This window comes from Falco cherrug, chromosome 13, assembly GCF_023634085.1.
Source record: "Falco cherrug isolate bFalChe1 chromosome 13, bFalChe1.pri, whole genome shotgun sequence".
Classification (NCBI taxonomy): Eukaryota; Metazoa; Chordata; class Aves; order Falconiformes; family Falconidae; genus Falco; species Falco cherrug.
This window is the reverse complement of record NC_073709.1, coordinates 713,794-735,009: the sequence shown is the minus strand read 5'-3', so window position 1 is coordinate 735,009 and position 21,216 is coordinate 713,794. Positions and strand designations below refer to the sequence as shown.

The window sequence follows — 21,216 nt, the reverse complement described above, 5'->3', positions numbered from 1 at the left end:
TGAGAGGAATAATGTTTGAACCTATCTCATAAAAACATAAAGGTGGCTTAGCCTTTAATGAAAAGATTTTGTTTAACTAAACCTAAATTTCTCAAATTCCAGGTTTTATTTCCCCCTCCGTTTCCCCCCACCCTCCACAGTTTGTGGCTATCTGCAAACTGGCACATGAACACGAATCCACACTAGGACTTGCCTTCACACACCCAGGAGACAGGATCTCATCTCTTTGTGGTATCTCCATCAGGGAGAGACCAAGTCCTTCACTGGCATTTGATCTGATACGGCTTTCCTAGTAGGTGATCCTGTAGCTTCCTGTTCTCTAATTTACTCGTCTCTGGAAGTAGCTTTTCATTAACCATGACCTCAGCTAAAAGGTCTAAGGATAGTCAGGCACTAAGGACTACTCCTTCATACTGGATCTCTTCCAAAAGAAGGCTGTATTTTAAATAGACCTGAGTTTCTGTTCAACATCATTGTATGACTTGTATTTGTCAGAAGAAATGACCCTTCTAGTGTCCTTTGACTGAGTCACCTCCAGAAGAAGTAGCAGTACAGACACTGGCTGTTAAAATGTCATCTATCATTTCACTTGGGTAGGACTTGCTGCTTTGGAAAAACTCTTTCATTGTCTTCATTCTGTTTTAAAGGTTATTCGATATATAGGAATGCTACTAAAAAAATCATCACTGGATTGCTGATTGTGTCCTGTCGTCCTGTGATGTCATTACAGTGAAAAATTTTAGTAGTGTTCAGACGTGATCTGTGATGGCAAAGGCAGTCTCTGTAGGTTCTACAAGAAGTGTTTCTGACCTGAAATTCTGTCGGGTTTTTATGCAGATCGATGCAGACTTTGGGTTGTGCCTCTGTGGGACATTGTCATGACCGGAGAGTCCAGATGTGAGGCTGTGACAGGCAGGGCAGTTTTGCAGTATTTGCTTTCACCGGTATTTGAACTCCCACTCATCCTGGGACTGGGGCGTTCCTGGGGGGCACCCCTTGTGTAGATGTGCCTATGGACAATCACTTGAGGAGGAAAATGGTATTATTGGTTAAGAAGCGGTGAGTTCCTCAAGTTGTGTTGTCCATATGCACATTTACAGCATGTGGACCTTTTTCTTTTGCTTAAAAATGATGTGGTTTATACTGATTTTTTTATACTACAACAACAAGAATGCTTGAGTTTTAGAAGGAACTGAAGGCGGGTGGATTTTCTCTCTCATTTTCTATTACGTATGTGGCACGTGAAGAGGGTGGTTCTAGTGTACCCCCACAGGTCCTACTAAGACCAGAAGTCTCTGATTTGAATGCTTGGGTATATTTAACACCTGCGGTGCAAAGGGTGTGCAGACAATGCATCTGCAGGCATACACCAGCTCCTAGTAAGTAACCTTCTCTCCAGGATAGACCATGAATAGAAGAAAGGAAGCGTGCCAAGAGTAAGGTGGTTAATGAAAACCAAGACAAAGCAGTAGCTTTTTTCTTTTTTCTTCTGGTTAAACTTGCTATTAAACTGAGAATAACGGACAATCTTTCAAGCTTTTGGATAAATGGATAAACAGAATCAATACACATCCTGTCATGGTAATTTTTTGATACACAAGTTCACTGTATTTTGTTTTTTCCAGAATCCTCCAATACAGTCATCTTATGAAGCTGAACTGATGCCGTCTGACTGGCTATGTAATATATCTGAAGAAAACAAGAAGGCAGAAGTCAGTCTTGAAGCCACGTTTCAGGTTGCCGCTGAGGTGCATTCATCATGCAAAGCTGAAAAGGTGGGAGTGGCACCTGTAGAGAGCCAGTATTCGATCCTGGAGTTTAATGGAAATCAGGCACCGCCTGTTAATAGTTACGCACCACCTTCAACTGAGGAAGGCCAGCTGGAATGTCTCACTCTGTAACTTCAGACACATCATTTCTGGTGGAAGCAGATGGAGCACTGAATTTGTCTCCATTACAGCCTTCTGACATTCTTTGTGCTGCCGATCCCACTCTGTCTATAGAAACTGCTGCTGCTGCTAAAATACTACAAGAACTTCTGACCACACAGGAAGCAGATGAAAAACGGAGCAAAGAACCAGATCACCGCCCAGCTGAGTTCTCCCTCATGTTTTTTCAGGAAGAATTGTTCAGTCCAGAGCAGGTAAGGGGAGGTAAACCAACATCTTTCTTGAGCTAACTATATTTGATAGTAATGCTAGGGTCTGGACCGGTAGCTTTTCAATATTCTTGCCTGCTTAAGAACTGAAGGCTTCTTTAATTAAGCTTTTAATGTACAGTGAAGGGTTTGCTTGGTAAAACAAGATATAAAAAAGAAGACGGAATGAAAAAGTATCCCATGTTTCCCATGTTAATGAGCATGACATGTGTCAGCCTGTTGGCCAAGTTAGGGTGCTCATTTGCATGGGAAACATGCGTAGTGCAGGTGTGTTCGTGGTGATGAAGTGGATGCTTTTTTAGGTTGTAACATACCATCTTTAATCTCCAACAAAGAAGAGTATTTTGAGAATTGCTGCTGGAGGCAGATTTTTGCTTAAATTTAGATAAACGGTTAGATTGTTTCTGATAAATAGTTGTAAGTTCTGTTTTCTGTGGAAAGTATAGTTTATTGACATTTGACTGGTATAAAGCATCTTCATTGGTTTATACTTTGTGGTGTACAACAAGTTGTAATTGTACTTCGGTCTACCTGTACCTGGTCTTCCCGGTATGTAAAATTGTAAGTCTCATGAGGGGTGAGGGGCATTCTAGATGTTACTCTGTTAAGGCAGCAAATGCGTGCTCTGCTTTTTGTTTTGTTTTGTTTTGAAAACAAGGTAAGCTCAGGAGATTGACTGCATCTGTTTCTGCTGCATGAGACCTACTTTGCATGTAGGCACTCAATCTCATTTTTGTGTGTGCATTGAAGCTACTGTCTTATTGTTCTGTCGGTAGCTTGACGCCTTCACTGAAGTTTCTAGATCGGAAATCATCAGCTGGCGCAAACCTCCCGTTGTTGCTTTCAGCGTTATAATGATTAGTATCTTCCTCTTGGGTATCTTTCTAGAAAGGGGTGTGTATCCTGATCAAGCCTCTGCATAGCTCAAGCCTAGACTAGACCGTTCTGCTCAGTACCGTGTAGGGAAGAGCACATCCCTGTGCTAGTGCATAGAGTTGGCAGCACTCCTTAATTGGTGCCCACTCATTATATTAAGTGTTGACCGCACTTTAAATGTTGTCAGTTTTAGAATTTTGGAACTGCATTTTTAGAATGATAGGTTGTCCCTTGTTGAAGGCCTTTGGAGTCCGTGACCCGAACTTCCTTGTCAAGAACTGGGGGAATTAAGCACACGAACCACGTAGTTGTTTGGGAGGGAGGTTTTGTATATTTGTGAGAATCCTGATGTTGGTCCTGGACTGTAACGGGTTAAATAACTGGCCTCATTTTTTGAGCAATTGAAAAGCAATTCAGGGACTGTTCAGCGTTTTGTTTGACAGATTCCCTCTTTCTGTTAGAACTACTCTTCAACTAGTCTCCTCCTCCCAAAGTCGGGAGAGGGAAGGTTAACTTTAACACCCTACTTGTCCAGAGCCTGGGGTCATGGCAGGTGCAGAACTCTCCAGAGGAGGCTTCGGTGCCTGTACTCCTCACATCAGGCTCCAGCACAGTTTTCTTCCTCATCCCTGAATCTGGAAGCACTCAGGCTTTCAGTGGCTGTTGGTACCATGTGTTTTAGAGCAAGCTTATGACAGAATAGTGGGCGTGCACAGAAGACCGCTCTATTCCTCTCTACACAAGCAGAGGGGGAGCAAATTCCTCCACTGTTCATACAAGAGCATCAGAACAGCTCTGCTGGGTCAGATCAAAGGTTTGTCTTGTCCAGCGTCAAGTCTCAAAACAACAACTGTAACCTGATGTGTAGGGAAGAGCAAGAACAAGGAGCGCAAACAGAGCAGGGCATTCCTGCTTACACATTCCAGCTACTTTCAGCCGGAAGACTTGCGATGATACTGTGTACTTCATCTTGGGTTTCTGCTCTGTGGACTGAAGTCAGCCCTTGAAACTGTCGGTTTTAGCATACGGGACCTTTTGACCAAGCTGGTACTGTTTTGTTTTCTGTTTCGTTCACAGTATTTCCCAGCATTTAATTACTCTTGTGACCAGCACTGAGCCTTGAACTGTCTTCCTTGTAGAAGTAACAGTTTAGTAGAAACCTGCTTTATTCTGTTTTCCCGATTTCCTAAAAGACAGCAAATTAAAGAGCAGCTCTTTACATGAAAAGAGTTAGTACATTCAACAGTTCAGATCCAGCGTTGTCCTCTCAGCCTCAGTGAATTTCTGTCCTAGACTTTTAGAGGCTTTGGCCTTCAATGGGCACCTCTTATTCCACTCCTACTCCTAAGAAATGTTTTATTTTCTTCTTAAAGTGGAAATAGAACATTTCTGTAATGCTTGATCAAGAGGAATTTGCCTCTGATTTCGTTCAGTCTCCTTGGCAGCATACCTATGTGAAGGCTGAAACGCTTGCTTTCTTTGGGGAAGGTGAATCCAGCAAACCCCGTTCATGCGAGTTGCTAATTTTAGTACCTCAGCTTCCCATCATGGTTCCAGCTGGGTATAGGTATAGTCCAGTCAGTGTCTCGTAAGTCGTGTAAGTAGTGAGATGCAGCAGTTTTGGCGTTTTTCAGTAACTGAAGTGAAAAGGCAAAACTTTCACGTCTGTCAGCTTTGGTAGCTTTGCTTGATTCTCTGCCAAACAATGTTTTGGACTCTGAAGTTGCAGAAGTATTAGACCTGAGTGGAGGGTCTGTCCACAGGTGCGGTGAATCCATGGTCAGAAACATGTTCGCTTAAAAGACCGAACAATAAAAAAAAGGGATAGCTTGGGAACCAGACTTGTGTGGGCTAGGCTGATGCTGTTAGGATGAAAATGGTATTATTACCTATTACATTAGATTACTGAAGAGTTGGTGTGTAAGATTCTATAAACACAGTGATAAAAAGAAATCTGAAAGGGGTGCTGTGCAGTATGACTGCTCTTCAGTTTCCACACACGCAGCTGTAAGGGTTAAAATTGGACACAGCATTGGAAGTACAGGTTCACCAGTGAGGGGGAATGAAATTTCCTCAGTTTGCTGGCCACGCTCGTCCCGGTGTAGCCCAAGGTGTCGTTAGCCTTACTGGGCACTGCAGCATCCCCAGGTCCTTTGCAGAACTGCTAGTTAGAGTGTCTAGACTACTTTCACCACGTATGCTAGTAACAGTTTCTTGATAATGGTTATCCCAATATGCATGTTACTTGTTTTTTCTTTATCAAACACTGCAATTTGGTATCTACATCCCCTGCCTGGTATTGCTTTTCATTAGTCTCTTCTTTTTAAATAATGCAGTTTGCAGAATTGTTTCTAGAGCAGTTGTCCGGTGGAATATCCGGTTTAGAATGCTTACCTGAGAAATCTTCCCTTCTCTCACTACTTGATGAAGGCTGCTCACTGATTTTTCTAGAACTTGCTATTATGGAAATGTCACCAGGAATAGAGAAGTCATCATCACTCGTGAGACTTGGATTCTAGCTGGTGAAGGTAGTGACCTACAGCCTGCCTGCCTTCTTTGTTTTTGTGCCTGGGAAGGAGTTGTGGTTCAGACATCAGACAAAAGGCACTGCTAGCCACGTGTTTTTCACGTGGCCTTGTTAACAGTACTAAAGCAATACATCCAGACAGCACATTTCAAAGAGGAAAAACCGAGTCAAATGGGTATCCAGCAAGTGCAGGAGGTGTGTGGGAGGGAACTAGTTCTCCCTGGAGTACTCCATTACTGTATTTGCACAGGCCTTTTTGAATGTTATTATACAACTTTGTCAAGCAATGTATGTGTGTTTCTATTGATACGTATACACATAGCCTGTTATATACTCAACATTGAGTAATGACAGACTCAAGGTGGTGAGCATGATTTTTGGAAAGACTATCTTATTACCAGGTGTGACCTCTTGTCTTCTGTAAACTCACACATAATGGTTTTCAAAAGCTTTTTTTCCCCTTAATAGAAGGAAACATTGCAGGCTCTGAGCAGTCATTCATCTTTAGGTTATTGATGTATAAGATATTTGCAGAAGAGATGACTATTCTAGAACAGGTGATACGGTGAAAATTTTTCTGTCTAAAGGTAGATTCCAGGTGCTTAACTTTGGGCCTGTACTGCCTCAGTGAAAATGAAACAGAACTTGGTTGTCCGGGTCTTTTTTTTTTTTTTTTTTTTAAGCTACAGGTTTTTGCCACATGATCATGGAAATGTACCAGTTTGCCAAATGGTTGCCTGCAAAATACATGTAGAGCAGCAGCAGAGGGCTCTAAAAAGCAAGCAACACGTTGTAACTTAACGTCTTAACGACTGGATGGGGTGGGGTGAGATTCCCAACCAGAAATGTGTGGTTCACGTGTGGTTCTGCATCACACAGCTCTGTCAAGTTGAGCTAGATCTGTCGTTATTATTACACGTGCTGGTAAGAATGAGTGCACCTATATTTCTTCTAGCTTATTTCTTCTAGCTATTTTAATAACTGAGGGAAAAGTTCAGACTGTGGGGACATGTACCCTAACTTTGTGTATTCTAGTTTTCTGATCTCATATTTTGCTTAATACGATGTTTTGTAAGAGGTTGTTTCAATTTAGCAACCTTAATTCTGAGTTAAAAACACTTACTATGTCAACTGTCTAGGCAGTGTTCACCACCTGTTAGATGCCCTTTTGGAGTGGAGAAGAATAGCTTTTATTTTGTTTTATTGGTTTTATATTAGTTTTATTATAAGATAACATTGAGTGATCTTTGGTTTTATTTCTTTTGGTGTTGTGTTGTGTTTTTTTAAGGAGAATACTAGTGTTAAAAGTGAATCCAGGACATCGGAGACAGAAGAGAGACAATTCACTTCAGGAGCTGAGCCTGTGAACGAATCTGTAGAACAGACAGATTCATCTGTAAAATCTTTCTCCTGGAAAAGACGCAGTTCAGACACAGGCAACTCTCTCGGTAAGAAAGATTCTACGTTTTCTCAGAGATTACGGTGACAGCTACTCTGAAACTAACTATTACAGAAAGGGGAGAGTAGAAGAATTGTTGTCTGCCGTGTAAATACCTCATTGTTCCTTCAGTTAAAATACTAAACTTGTACAACCTCTTAGTGTACTTATCAACACACTTCAATAGAGACATGTATGCTAATTACTCTGATGTGGGAAAGGGTATAAATTATGTAAGTAAATAAAACTTGAAGTTCTGGGAGTTGTGCCAGAAACCTGGATGTCACAATATTGAGATTAAGTCCATAGACGTGTTTGCTGGAGGGCGACAGTGCTGTGAAGGAAACACTGAGTAATGAGGTAACTATGGAAGTTCCAGGGGCAAAACCCACCAAACTGATGAAGCTAGTGTAGAAGTCTGAACTCTTTGTCTCAGATCACTGAACACATTGTACCAGTCTGGTAGTGTCCTGAAGCACATGAGAAAAACAAGCCCCAGAGTATCTGAGGCTAAAAACTTCACAAATCTAGTAACTGAAGGGAAAACCTAAATGTCCACAGATTAGAGAGACGTAAGAGGACACAAAAAGTACTTGGGATCCATTCTAGAGGGGAATTTGGTTCAGCCTGCAAGTCTCTAAGAAGCTGTTTCCCTCACAGCTGTTCATCAAAGAGCCGATGGTGGGGTTTGAAGAGCTGTTGCTCACTTCAAAGGGTGGTTTCTAGATTCCAGATCATGATGCTAGTTAATAGTTCAGCTCATAATGCCCATCAGTTTCAAACATTTAAGTAAGGAATAAAGTCTTTCTGTCAGGAAGCTGAGAAAAAAGGTGGGATGCCACCTTGAAAAAAGACAAGCTTTTGTTTAAAACACATAATCAAGAGTTCTTGTTCAATTACTTCCTGGTATCACAGATAACTAGCAAACTTCTCAGCTTTCATATCTGAAGCAAAACATTTGCTTAACGTGCCAGTTGTAAAGTTATGTACAGGAACATGTTGGAAAGCATTCCCATGGGATTGTTCCACAGGGATGAAACACTGTTATGCTAACGCTTATTAGCAACGATTGGCATAGTCTACTCTCTGGGAAATGTGACGGTCATCCAGGTCTGCATTTCCACTGTTGTACCTTTGGGGCTTGGTGTGCGTGTTAAGGGTAGAGATAGACAGCACACCTGAGCCAAACGTGATCAGGCTCAAGCTAGCCCAAAGTCAGTTGGGTGCATGATAGAAGCCTCCAAGCTGGCATAGCCTGTCGGCTGCATGTCAGCTGTAAGCCTGAAGCAGGCAGGCTCAAGTGCAAGCTGACTTCTGCTGCTCTGACTACACCTTTGTCTGTCAGCACCTCCTGTCCTCTGTGAGACTCTGGAAACAACTTCTTTTTTAATCTCTCTGTGCTAAAATGCATCACGATGATTTCCAGGTGTTTCTTGGCAACTTGCCCTCTGAGTGTGATGGAGTCCTCTCTGTTTTCCTGTTTTCCTTTGGGCACTCCTTTGCAAGTTTTCTGAGCCTGCAGTTTGATACATGCACCCTGCTGTGAAAAAGGCTCTTCTTCCATCTATTTCAGTAGGCTGTTTTTTTCTATGTTAATGTCACTTTTCTTTAACATCACTTTTCTTTGTTACGTGGTGACACCAAGTTCTAGATACCACACAGCGAGAGCCAATATAATGTGGTACATTTCAGTGACTGGGAGCAGCTCTGAGCCCAACCCGAGCTGTTAATCTGTAAAAACGCACCAAGAATCAAACCCGCCTTTGTGGAGAAGGCATTGCTTCCCTCCAAAGAGTGGACTGGACTTCTTTGCATTTCACAGCTGTTCTGCAGCAAGAAAAGACAAGCGTCCTTTCCCTAAAACACCGTCCCCAGGGTTTCCCTCCGTAGCTGCCAGCCCATCTCTGCAGCACCATAAATCACTGAGATGGGTTATCTGCTTCCTTCAAATGGAAAACCAATGTATTTAACCAGCCTTCTCAGCTAAATTCTAGTTTACCAGTTTTAAGAACATTCTGCCCAGCAGAATCTAGATGAAAGGTGTCTCTAGTTCATTGTCCTGTCTCCAACAGTGTCTTCGGCATTTCTGTACCATTAAGCAGAAAAGGCCTCAGTAACCTTCAGTTGATTTTTAGAGTCCCTTTTTGAAGCTGTGCAAACATTTAGCATCCACTGTGGTTTTTGTAAGTTAATGTCATTAATGCAGATTAACTACACAGCGGGTGAAGAACCCTCCTCTTCAACTACTTCTGAGTCCTCCCGGGAGCCAGAGTCTGCTACAAAGGGTGCAGAACTTAACTCGGCGCTAAGATACATCATTGCAAATGATTACGGGCTGTGTCATCTGTTCCCTTCCCACTCTTTTTCTTGAGAGGCGATGGGTATGGTGCTCTAGCTCCTGCCGTGTTTATCACACGGAGGTGCAAGGAATAGGTCACCTTTCAGGGACTGCTTTTTTTCAGCCCCAAGCTCACTCTTAGGACATAGATTTGAAGGTGCTGATGATGCGTCTGCTTTTCCCACTACTTTCTAGCTGAGCTTGTCTGTTAAAATGGGAGTTTTGAAATAAATCTGTCCGCTTTTGTTGGCAGCATACACACTTGTAACAGGAGTCCTTTTGGACTTCACAAAGGATTAAGAGGAACTCTGTAAATACTTTGAGTCTCCTTCCCCATCTCCTCTGCATTGTGCTCCACAGGCACACTCAGCTAGTGAGCACAGCTATACTGGACCTAATATCTGTGGCTTGTGCTTCCTCTTCTAAAAGAGCACGGGAGAAGGACCAGATTCTGATGGGAGGAATTTTTGTTTGCAGCCCGTCTTTCTGGAAATAGGCATCTCAGAATGGAGCAGGGGGCATTTGTTACTTGTGGATTGAAGCATTTAAGCTGATGCTGAGACATTAAGAAAAAATCTTTCTTTCTCGATGGCTGACCATATATTTTCTGTGAGTCGTCTAGTCCTGCAAATAATCTGATGACTTTCTCTGACTTTTTTTCTTTTTTATGCTGCAAGGTGCCCTAGACATTTACCACCCACTCCCATGCCGCTGCAGTTGTGTCACTGTGTGTTCTCTCTCATTCCCTCCAAGGTAAATAGATTTCTAGGTGCAATTGCTAAGGGCAAATCTTCATTCAGGCAAGGTCTCCCATGCTGTCATCTGTTCCCTTGAACTGTTTCCTGCACCTTCCAGCCAAAAATACTGTTAATGTTCATTTAGTTTTCCTATCCGGTCACAGTGAGATCTCTTCCTACAAAGGTGTTAAGAGTTAATGTGGGGACAGGCCTGGCCCTGAGCTCTTGAACATCTGTGTGAAGCCCAAAGCGAAGTTGCTCTCGGGAGTCCGAGCGGCAGCTGCTTGCTCCAGCTCAGTTGCCATTACCTTGACGTCATTATATATTCATTGAAGGCATTTCAAATTGCCTGTCCTGGCAGTCTGCTCTTTGGGATGAGTGGGTGTCATACCCTGTGTCTTAACTTGCCATAATTTAGAGGTGCATTGTTACAAGCCCCCTCATTTCTCCATCCCTATGCGTTTTCAAGATGTGTTCCCAACAGAGTCTGCTTTGGCAGGAGACAGGTGTCAGAAAGTGCAAAAGTGGTGCCTATTGGGCAGGAACTTTGTAGTACAGAGAACGAACAGAGGCTGGAAGATGTGAATGTGTTTGTTTAGAGGTTAAATTTCTTGTGGGTGATGTTTGCAGTGGTAGCGCTGTTGTGACTTTATCGGGGTACTTGTTCACTTTCTTGACCTGCAAGATCTGGCCATACGTGGGAAGTATCTCTGTGTTGCTGTGGATCGAGGTAACTGTCAAAAAAGGAGCCTCTTGTCTGTCCTCTCTGTGACGCCACGAGTTTTTTTCTGGGATCCTGGTGCTGGCTGTGGTGTGCTTTGAGGCAGTTGTGCCTTTTCTGGGTAAACAAAGGGATATGGCACAAGCAGGTCAGGCCTTTCTGTAGATACTGCCAGGGGCTTATAGTAATTAATGTTTGGCTTTTGGTATCCATGGTGGCAAAGGCATTTCTAAATAATACATACTGAAGAAGGGGAGCACTTTTCTTATAATCTGCTTTGGGGTTTTATATTTAAATTTTTGAAAAATTGGAAGAATTCCTGTTTCTTTAAACAGTAGGCCTCAGGTGATCAGGTTATAGTCTGACATTGAAAGCATATTTTATAGTACCTGATAGAAATGCAATTGCTCTGTATGCTGCCAAGGGAAACATATCCAAGCACTGATACGTACTCAGTGTTCCCTTTTCTTCCTAGATCTCCGTCTACCGGTGGATGTACCTCGGAAGCGGGGGTGCTTTCTGGAGGATGAAATAAGAGAGTGAGAAGTGGGTGACAAATGTGCAGCAGCTGCCAGCTGGATTCCCCTGTCAGACTCCAGCAGCCGTGGAGCTTTGCCCACAACAGCCACTTTGGATCATTTCAGCTGTGTTTAAAAAAAAAAACAACAAACCCCAACAAAACACCAAAGACCACACACAAAAAAGCCCCAAACAAAACAACAAAAAACCAGCAAAAAAACCAGCCCCACACCACTCTATTTTTTGCTTTCTTTTTAACTTGGTAGGGTATTGTTCAGTAGGCCTCTTTCATTACATTTTCTACCTGTCAAGTTATAAAGCACCGAGTGGTCAGAGTAATTAATATGAAGTAATTCCTTAGCTGTTTGTATTCTTTAGATTTGGAAAGTCTGAACTTTACAGGAACCCTTAAACACTTTCTTGAGACATCCTTACTGGGAAGCAGATGGGTTTTAGTGCTCTGTTAGGAATCTGTTTCACTTATTTATTTATCTATTTAACGTTGTTGGGAGCTACAGTATGCTCGGCATAGGTGGTGGTTGGTGCTCTCGCTGTCTTTGCTTGCAGTCGTACCGTGGCCCTTTACTGGGGATCGTGTATGAAACAAAAGCATTGGAAAGTCGCAAGATTCTGGGTCTGAATGGGTCTGAGATTTCAGGAGAGCAGCTAAAGGAAAGATGAGCTAATTTTCTAAGTGATTAACCAGGAAACCTTCTTCCTTCCTGAACCAGCTCTCTGTTTCACCAGCAAGTGTATGTATGTCACAGCTGCTGATCTTTTACGTTCCTGGGGAATTCTTCTGGTTTAATAATTTCCTTTTGATGCTAATGGTATCTGTAATGATAAGTTATTTATTATTCTAGTACTCTGTTCTAATTATGTCTTGAAAATATTTTTTAAACTTTTAGAGGAAGATTGTACTTATGTTGATAGCAGATCTTAAGTTTTTAATAGCTATACATTTGTGTTCATGTTAAAATACTGTTTGAAGGATAAAGGGGGCACATCCTCTACTTGTGGTGTTCAGGAGATCCATGTGGAAGAGCACCTAAACCATCCATGTAATGGCTTCATGCGTGTTCATACAAGCCAGCCCTGAGCAAAACGCACGAGAAGGGAGCAGAGAAGCTGTCAGGACCGCCTCGGCTTGTGTAGCTCCCAGCTGTGGCCGGGATGTGCTAAGGGAGCACCGGGCAGTAAGATGAACTGAGGCGAAACCTTTCCTTACAGCTTCTGTAATAAGATCTTTCTTAACCAGTAGTAACTTCTGTAATAAGATGGTTTGTAACAAGATACTACTTTTTTAAAAATAACTTTTGTAATAAGATGTTTTGTAATAAGGTATTTTAAATAAGTAGCACCTTCTGTAATAAAGATGTTTTTACCGATAGTCTTGTTACCGGGAGCAGGGTGGGATGTGGTTTCCCGTGTGTGCCCTGTTGTACCCCTGCCCAGGCAGGGTCGGCCTCAGGTGATCAGGTTCTAGTCTGCCGTTGGAAGCGTATTTTGTAGTGCCCGACAGAAATGCGGTTGCTCTGTACGCTGCCGAGGGAAACATACCCGAGCCCTGCTGTGTACTCAGCGTTCCCTTTTCTTCCTAGATCTCCGTCTGCTGGTGGACGCCCCTTGGAAGCGGGGGTGCTTTCTGGCGGTGACAGATGTGCAGCAGCTGCCAGCTGGCTTCCCTTGTCAGACGTGTAGCGATGTTGCAAGAAATGGAGCTTTGGCACGGCAACGGGTGTCGCATCGGTGTTCTCTCCGTGTTCTCGATGACCAGGGGTGAGTGTGTCACAGCTGGAAGAAACAGCTGCTTCCTGTTCCAGCGGTTCTCGCTGACACGTGTATCACCCAGCGGCCGCTGCCCGGCGGAGCAGTTCCCAGGCCGGCGGCCGCTCTTCCTTTGCACCCCGTCCCAGTTCCTGCGGGGCGGCTGCGGCAGCGAGGGGGGGCGCCCCGCGGGGGGGCGGTGCGCGGGGCTCGCGCTGCTGCGGACACTCCGCTCTGCTCGGCCGCGCTGCCTGCGGCGGTGGGTGCTGCCCTTGATGCTGCTGGGGGCTCTGGGCTCCGCTGGCACCTGCCTGCCTGCTGCCTGCGCGCCACCGCGGGGACTGCCTGCTGGCTTTTAACCCTTTGTTATTAGAAATACCGACTGGGGGGGGGTGTGGGTTTAAAAACAGCGACCAGACATCACCAGACCCACGCAGTTTTCTTAAGCTGCAGGAAATAACTCTGGCCCAGGATTTACAGCCCAGTTTCCACCCGCCCCGGCCCTGGGCTTCCCGGGCTGCAAGCACACGTTGCTGGGCCAAGTTGAGCTTCTCATCCACCAACACCCCACAGTCCTTCTCCTCAGGGCTGCTCTCCATCCGTTCTCTGCCCAGCCTGGTGTTGCCCCAGCCCACATGCAGAACCTTGCACTTGGTGCTTCTTTCCTACTTTCCATTAGATCTAAAGATGTGGGTGACCTCCCTTCTACGGGACATGCAGCAAGAGCACTATGTCAAATCAAGGTTCTTTCTCTTTGAGTTTCAGATTTTTTTCACAGATTGGTACTTGCGTAATGGCTGCTTAGAAAAGAAATCTTTGCCCAGAGGAGCCTGCTGTGTGGCCCAGCCCTCAACGAGGTGTTCAGGCCTGGACATAACTTTTAATACCAAAGTGCAAACCAGTTCTGTTTTGATGGAGTTCTGAGAGTTCTGACACCGTTTAGGTAACAGCATGAAATGTTGGCATGTGGCTGAACTTTGTTGATTCCATAGCTGGTAAATATTCCCTGGTCAGCCTTCCAAAAGTAATCTGCCCAGGGGGATGCAGGAGGCTCGGCAGCAAGTAAAGCAGGGCTTTGCAGGGTGGGGGGTGGTTTCTCATTGAACGTGTCCTCAGGGAGACTGACATGTTTGAAGCAAACGGGAGGCTGGTGGAATAGGTGCACACAGCCAGTGTGCGTGTTGTAAATAGATGTTATGATTGCTAGCCTTAGACTCTGTGTTAGCAATTACTATATCCAAATATAAAAAAATTGGAAAATATCAGAGCTGCACAACAAAGGACAGCCCTGGGAAGCACAAAAGCCGGGAAACAAAACCAGTGCATTTACAGGTACCTTAACTCTGCATCTTCGTGTTATATGGTTTGCTGTTAGATGCTGGCAAAACAGAGTGTATTACTTCTGGAAGAACTAAATTCTGCAGCAGAGTAATAATGGGTGCTGCTTATCGTATGGAGCCTTTCCCTCTTTGTAGACAAGTCAGCTAAGAAGTTAACTGTATTTGTGATTGCTTTTGCTAAAAATGGTCTGGCGCTGGAGGCTGTCCCAGTGTGCCTCCCCAGCCGAGGGCAGAGCCGTGTCTTTTTGCTACTCTAACGTTGTTCCTTACTTGATAATACCGCTGTAAGGGTACCCAGTAATTCACAAGTGGAGCTGCGACCCTTTGCAGCCTGGGATCAGATGAGAAGATGCCAACAAGTGATGTTGCAAGGTGGGACGAGTGCTTGCCCCTGTGTGTGTCTCACTTTCATGCACTCTTCAGCCTTTGCCCTCAAGATCGAAGTCTTTTGGCCAGGAGGCTCGGTGAGGCCGTGGCTGCTTCTGGAGTGCCTTGTGCTGCATGAAAGGGGAAGAGATGAGAAGCCCTACGCTCAGTTCCTCCTCCTCCTTGCTCATAGTTCAGGAGAGAGCGCAGAACCCAGCTGGAGTGTGTGCATCCCTGTAGGGACTCTGTAACCGTAAGGCTGGTAGACTTCAGAGCTTTGGGAGAGCAACTCTGAATTCATTGGGTCACAGATCTATACAACTTGCCACCAAAGGTACCACGTGATCAGTTTTCTATACAAAGTGTAATTTAGCTGTTAGGCAAAGCAGAAGTTCAGGTCTCCATCTCTGGGTCCTCAGTGGAGATGTACAGCAGAGATGCAGGAGCCTCCAGGCACAACAGTGAATTGTGTAAAACAACGCCAAGGATGCAATTAACTATTCAGCTGACTGCAGAGGCAGACGGGCACTGTATGCCAGCCGCTCCTCGTTATTACTCTCTGTCTGCACAGCCACCTTGAGAAGACCTTGGGACTATGTTAGCGAGAGAGCTCCTCACAGACGCTCAGCATCACCTTGCCTTGTTCATGCTGCAGTGGCTGTCGGGGCAGCAGCGGGAAACCAGCGGGCGTTGCTCCAGCACCATGGCTGAGCGCTCAGTCTCGGGCTCTTCAGATCACGCCAGAGTGAGCCAGGAGTTTAGTTGAGACTTGAGAAACGAAAGCACCTGTAGACGTGCCTCTCAGCTGGGAACCTTTAGGTGACAGCTGTGTAAACCCTCTCTCGGCTTTTTCTTGTTTCAAGCTAAGCTGTTTGGCTTTGCGTTGTGGATGAGCACTTTTACAGCCAGAAAATAACAGAGAGGTTACTTGATGCTTTCTGGATGATTGCTGTGGGCTAAATGGCATGTACTGATGGTATCAGATGCACTTTAGCCTTGTGCTCCAAACGAATCTGGGAGTAAAAACTCAACTGATAAACTACAAATGCACCGCATACTCTGGCTTTGGGTTCTTGAGTAAGTTCTTTACTTAAAAGTAAACTGAGGCTCTCTAAAGAATAATTTTGTCCACATATGTTAAAACACGATGGCACCTTCTGCCATTCCACTTTCAAGAAAGGAGCTTTTTCCTTTCCCCCTCCTCCTCCTCCTCCCCCTCCTCCTCCTCTGCGGTGCGCGGCGGGCGAGAGGCGCGGGCATCTCCTCTGCCGGGCAAGCTCAGCCGGCAGCCTCTGCACTGCGAGGCCCAGCCAACTCGGGCGAGTCGCCAGAGCCCCGGCGCGGCAAAGTCCCTTCAGTCCCTTCTGGCCACCCTGTCCGGACTGCGCGGCCGGGCTGAGGAGGGGGGCGGCTCCCCCATCTCTCCCTCCCTCCAGCTCCCGGGCAGGACGAGCAAGCCAGCACCAGTGGGAAGCGCGCGCACCATCATGTCAAAAAAAAAGAAAAATGGACTCCGAGTGCGGGGTGTTCCAAGAAAAGTGGACTTCTGATTATTTTTTCAGGGAGTACAAAGAGCGAGCTGTTTGTCTGATATGCCAGAATTCAGTGTCTGCGTTCAAGGAATACAATTTGCGTCAACACTACGAAACTCAACATAAAGATAAATATGATTCTTTGGTCGGACAAGTGAGAAAAGTTAAAATATTAAGACTGAAACATGGGTTGACAACTCAGCAAAATACTTTTGTGAAGCAAAAGCAGCTCAATATATCATCACTTTGAGCAAGCGATCAAGTTGCCAAGCTTATAGCATGCGCTGGCAGAGCATTCATAGAGGGAGAATTTGTTACGTGTTTTGGTAAAGCATTTAGAAGAAGAATTAAATTATTTAAACTAACCCTGGTACTGAATTGGAAATTATAATTGAAAACCATACCTGCATTGTGGCAAAATACGTAGATACACTATTCATGGTGGGTGGGTGGGGTTTTTTTGTTTCGAATGATCTACGCAAGTGAGTAAAGTGCTTCATATGTGAAACTGTATTAGGAGTCATCTGAAAATACTGAGGAAAAATAAAATATTGTGGAGGCAATATTGAGGCAAAACCCATCACTCGGATGCCTGGAAAAGGCAAGAGCACGCCTGCAGTCCAGGCAGTGAGGCTGTAAAGAGGCTGTGTAAGGGCACTGGTGATGACTAATACGTTGTCCTCTCTAGATGCAGACTTGTGTGGTTTGCAGCAAAACAAAACAGCACGTCAGCACAGGATACAGATGCATTTCCACAAGTCATGACAAAACGAGCTGGTTTGCCTTTACAATTCATTTATCAAAGCCGCGGGGGTCCCGGTCCCGGTCCGAGCCCCGTGGTTCCCGGCCCGGTCCGAGCCGCAAGGGTCACCATCCCGGGGTTCCCGGTCCCAGTCTAGGTCTCGAGCCCTAGTCCGGTGAGTCCCGGTCCGAGCCCGGGGGTCCTTGCCCCGCTCCCGGTCCCGAGCCACAGGGGTCCCGGTCCTGGGGGTCGCGGTCCTGGTCCAAGCCGCGGGGGTCCCGGTCCCGGTCGTCCAAATCCCGAGCCATGGGTGTCCCAGTCCCAGTTCCAGTCCCAAGCTGCGGGGGTCCCGGTCCTGGTCCCGACCTCAGAGCCTCGTCCCGGTCGCGGTCCCGAGCCGTGGGGGCGCCGGTCCCGGCGATCCCGGTCCCTGTCCCGGTCCCCAGCCGCGGGGGTTCCAGTCCCTGTCCCAAGCTGCGGGGGTCCTGGTCCCGGTCATCCCGGTCCCGGCGGTCCTGGTTTCAGGCCCGGCCTGAGCTACGGGGGCACCTGTCCTGGCTGTCCCGGTCCCTGTCCCGGTCCGAGCCGCGGGGGTCCCGGGCCCAGACATCTCGGTCCAGGTCCCGAGCCGCGGGGGCGCCAGACCCGGCTGTCCCGGTCCCCGTCCCGATCCGAGCCGCAGGGGTCCCGGTGGTCCTGGTTTCGGAACCAGCCTGAGCCGCGGGGGTGCCGGTCCCGGACCCGGTCCCGAGCCGCATGGGTCACGGTTCCGGGGGTCCCGGTCCAGGTCACAAGCCACAGGGGTCCCGGCCACGGGGGTTTCGGTCCCGGTTCGAGCCGTCAGCCGCAGGGGTCACGGTCCCAGGGCTCCAGGTCTTGGTCTCGCTGCGAGACGCAGAGGGTCCTGAGCCGCAGGGGGTCCCAGTCCTGGTCCCTGATCCAAGCCGCGGGGGTCCCTGTTCCGGCCGTCCCAGTCCTGGTCCCCGTTCGAGCCGCGGGGGTCCCAGTCCTGGTCCCTGATCCAAGCCGTGGGGGTCCTGGCCCAGGGATCCCGGTCCTGGTCCCAAGCTGCGGGGGTCCTGGCCCCGGAGATCTTAGACCTGGTCCCGGTCCGAGCTGCGGGGGTCCCGGTCCCGAGGGTCCCGGTGCCGGTCTCTAGCCGCGGGGGTCAAGGTCCCGGGGGTGCCGGTCCCAGTCTTGAACCGCTAGGGTCCGTGTCCCCGGGGTCCCGGTCCCGAGCCACGGGGGTCCGGGACCCGGTTCAGTCCTCAGCCGCCAGGGTCACGGGTCCCAGTTGTCCAAGTCCCAGTCCTGAGCTGCGAGAATCCCGGTCCCAGTCCCGGTCCCGGTCCCTGTCCGAACCGTGGGGGTCCCAGTCCCGGGGGTCCGGGTCCCGGTCTCGGTCCCCAGCTGCGGGGGTCCCGGTCCCGGGGTCTTGGCCCCAGTCCCGGTCTGAGCCGCGGGGATAACTGTCCCTGTCCCGGTCCCGAGCCGCAAGGGTCTTGGTCCCGGGTGTGGCGAATGAAGAGACGGGACGCCGCTTGATGCAAGCAAGTGTCCATTTATTAGTGATTTTCTTACAATTATATATGTTTCTACCTTCTACATATTACACACTGATTTAACCAATCTTAAGCGTAAAAAACACTGATTGGTTAATATTTAAGGCACACCTGATATGGAGAAATAGTGCGAAATGGGGATAATGGACATGGATTGTGATTGTATGTGTCTGCTTAAGGAATGTGGGTATGGTGACTAGTCATGGGTGCGGTGACAACCACAGTTTTGAGGAGACGCCTGCCCCTCTTCCTCTAACAAAGGGGAGACGGGGAGACGCCTGCCCCTCTTCCTCTAACAAAGGGGAGACGCCTGCCCTTCTTCCTCTAACAAAGGGGAGACGCCTGCCCTTCTTCCTCTAACAAAGGGGCTATTTAAAAGAGAATAAGAAAAGATGAGAGACATTCAAATGCTATCTAGAGGGAGGGAGTGCTAAGTCTCCTTGCTGGAAAAGATTGGGTGGTCACAATCACCTGAAGAAGATTGGGTGGTCACAAGGACATGAATCACCTGAAGAAGATCGGATGGTCACAAGAACATGAATCACCTGAAGAAGATCGGATGGTCACAAGAACATGAATCACCTACAAACCTGCAGGACCACCACATTCCAGGAAATGGACTGATAAGCTAATTAACATACGAAGCGGGGTTTAGGTAACAAATATGTATAGGCGTTAATTGAATATTCATTTGTTCATTGTATAAATGTGAGATGGTTCGTCACTTCGGGTATGCACGCTTGTGGAGGAGCGATCCCCCGTGCATCTGCGCGCAATAAACATACCTACTTTATAACTTTCGAGTTATAGAGTCTAATTCCGCACTTCACACCGTTAGAACAATAGGTACTTACTAGTTTATCTTGACATAGCAATAATTTCTATTCCAAAGTTGGGGAGTTTCTTTCTACGCGGCTTTCTTGATTACATATTGGCGCCATCCGTTCCCTTATCTGGCTACTCGTTTCTCTGTCCGTCTGGTTGCCTCCTCAACTGTAGCGGCTCAGGGGTCTGCAGTTAGCTTGTTCCTTTGCTCCCAGGGCTTGTGCCCTACAAGTTCTAACAAGTCTCTGTTCATCAGGCTATCAGTACTTGGACTCTTGTCCTTGAGGCCTTGTCCTACATCTCCCCCTTCCTGTTGCACAAAAAGAACCCCTGAAATCGAACAAAAACAAGGCACAAGTAGTAGAACAAATAAAAAAACAACTAAGACATATTATCAATGTCAAAATAACCCACTGTCTTTGTTCCGTACAATTTTACAATTTCCCCTTTTTGTTTTTGAACAGCTAGTACCAGGTTTGCCATGTTCTGCAGGGCCCTTGCAAACATGACAGCAACCAAGGTAATAGCAAACAAACAATACTGCCAATTGAGTGAATGGATGCCAAAAAAGGCTGAAATTTTCTCAGATTTTGATAAAATGTTGCTGCAATGGGGCGCCTAAAATCCACGCAGCACATACCATCAAAATCCTCACAGCCATGTCCTTGAACCAACAACAAAAAGCAGTGGCAATTTTGACTCACATTCTTAACTGCCTACCAAACAAGGTGATTTAACTCTTTAATGCTTTCCCTGCTGTTACTCTGGATAAGAGAAGAACCGCTGCGACACGTTCCCATCATAGCCTCCTACTACATTAGCATCTACAGAAAGACAATTATCGACATTCAAAGTGTAAACAATATCAGCTTCTTTTGGATTAACATTATACATAGGTGGAAGGGCACACCAAACAAGAACTGGTTCAGTCAAAAAGTTCGAAACATCGCATGCCTTCTCTGAACATACCTCGGGGTCATTCCCTTCATTCCTTCTCTTTTTTTATGCAAAGAGAGACACTTTTACCATAATAGAGAAGCCCCTATTTACATCTCTGAGCCCGGACACAAACCGCAGCTGTATGCTCCACCAGGCTCCGGGCAGAAATCGTTCATGTAGTTACATAGCTATGTATCTCTACAAGTATGCAGACACCTATTAGACACTAGATAACCATGTTTATCTTTCCTAGTCTCCTTCACAATACCCAGCTGTTCTCTCATCTCTTGTTAGGTCAAATATTCTCCAGCTTCCTCTCCTACATCTCTCTTCAGACATTCTCTATCCTCCTCTTTTTTGCTTGTTAATTGTGACAAGGCAAAGGGTGTGTGTAGCTGGGTGACCACGACCTGCTTTAAGTTACAATCAACTAAACACTGAATACAGAAGAAAAAAGCATGGGAGACATAAGGCAAACATCAATAAGGTGGTTAAAGATAATTATAATTAATCCTGTAATACTTTTGAGTCAGGGCCCAAAGTTTCCCAGCCGTGAGAAGAGACCAAAGGCCTCCAGCCCCTGGCTCTGCTGCAGATCTTTGTTTTAAGGCTTTTGAGTTTTGTATACTTTTGTGAATTAATTCACAGTGGTCACTCAGATTCAGGTAACACATCCTATCAAAGTCTTCACACTTGTGTCCCTGTGCTAATAATAAAAATCAATAGCAACTCGGTTCTGTAGCAACATATGATGGACAGAATCAACATCTGTTAATAAGCCAGGAAAAAAAATAGTATTTGTAGTATTACTTTGTTTAGCAAGCTAGCA

General features: G+C 46.3%; 1 protein-coding gene across 1 annotated transcript in view; it reads left to right on the top strand.

Moving 5' to 3' along the window:
* Positions 1-16,882, top strand: part of LOC129737279 (heat shock factor protein 5-like) — a 28,098-nt gene extending 11,216 nt beyond the window's left edge. The window contains exons 5-8 of the mRNA XM_055725976.1: positions 1,626-2,143; positions 6,850-7,009; positions 11,271-13,093; positions 13,847-16,882. Coding sequence (XP_055581951.1) covers positions 1,626-1,901 — 276 coding nt within the window. The 3' untranslated portion in view covers positions 1,902-2,143; positions 6,850-7,009; positions 11,271-13,093; positions 13,847-16,882. The remainder of the gene's footprint in view (positions 1-1,625; positions 2,144-6,849; positions 7,010-11,270; positions 13,094-13,846) is intronic.
* The last annotated feature ends 4,334 nt before the right edge of the window (positions 16,883-21,216 follow it).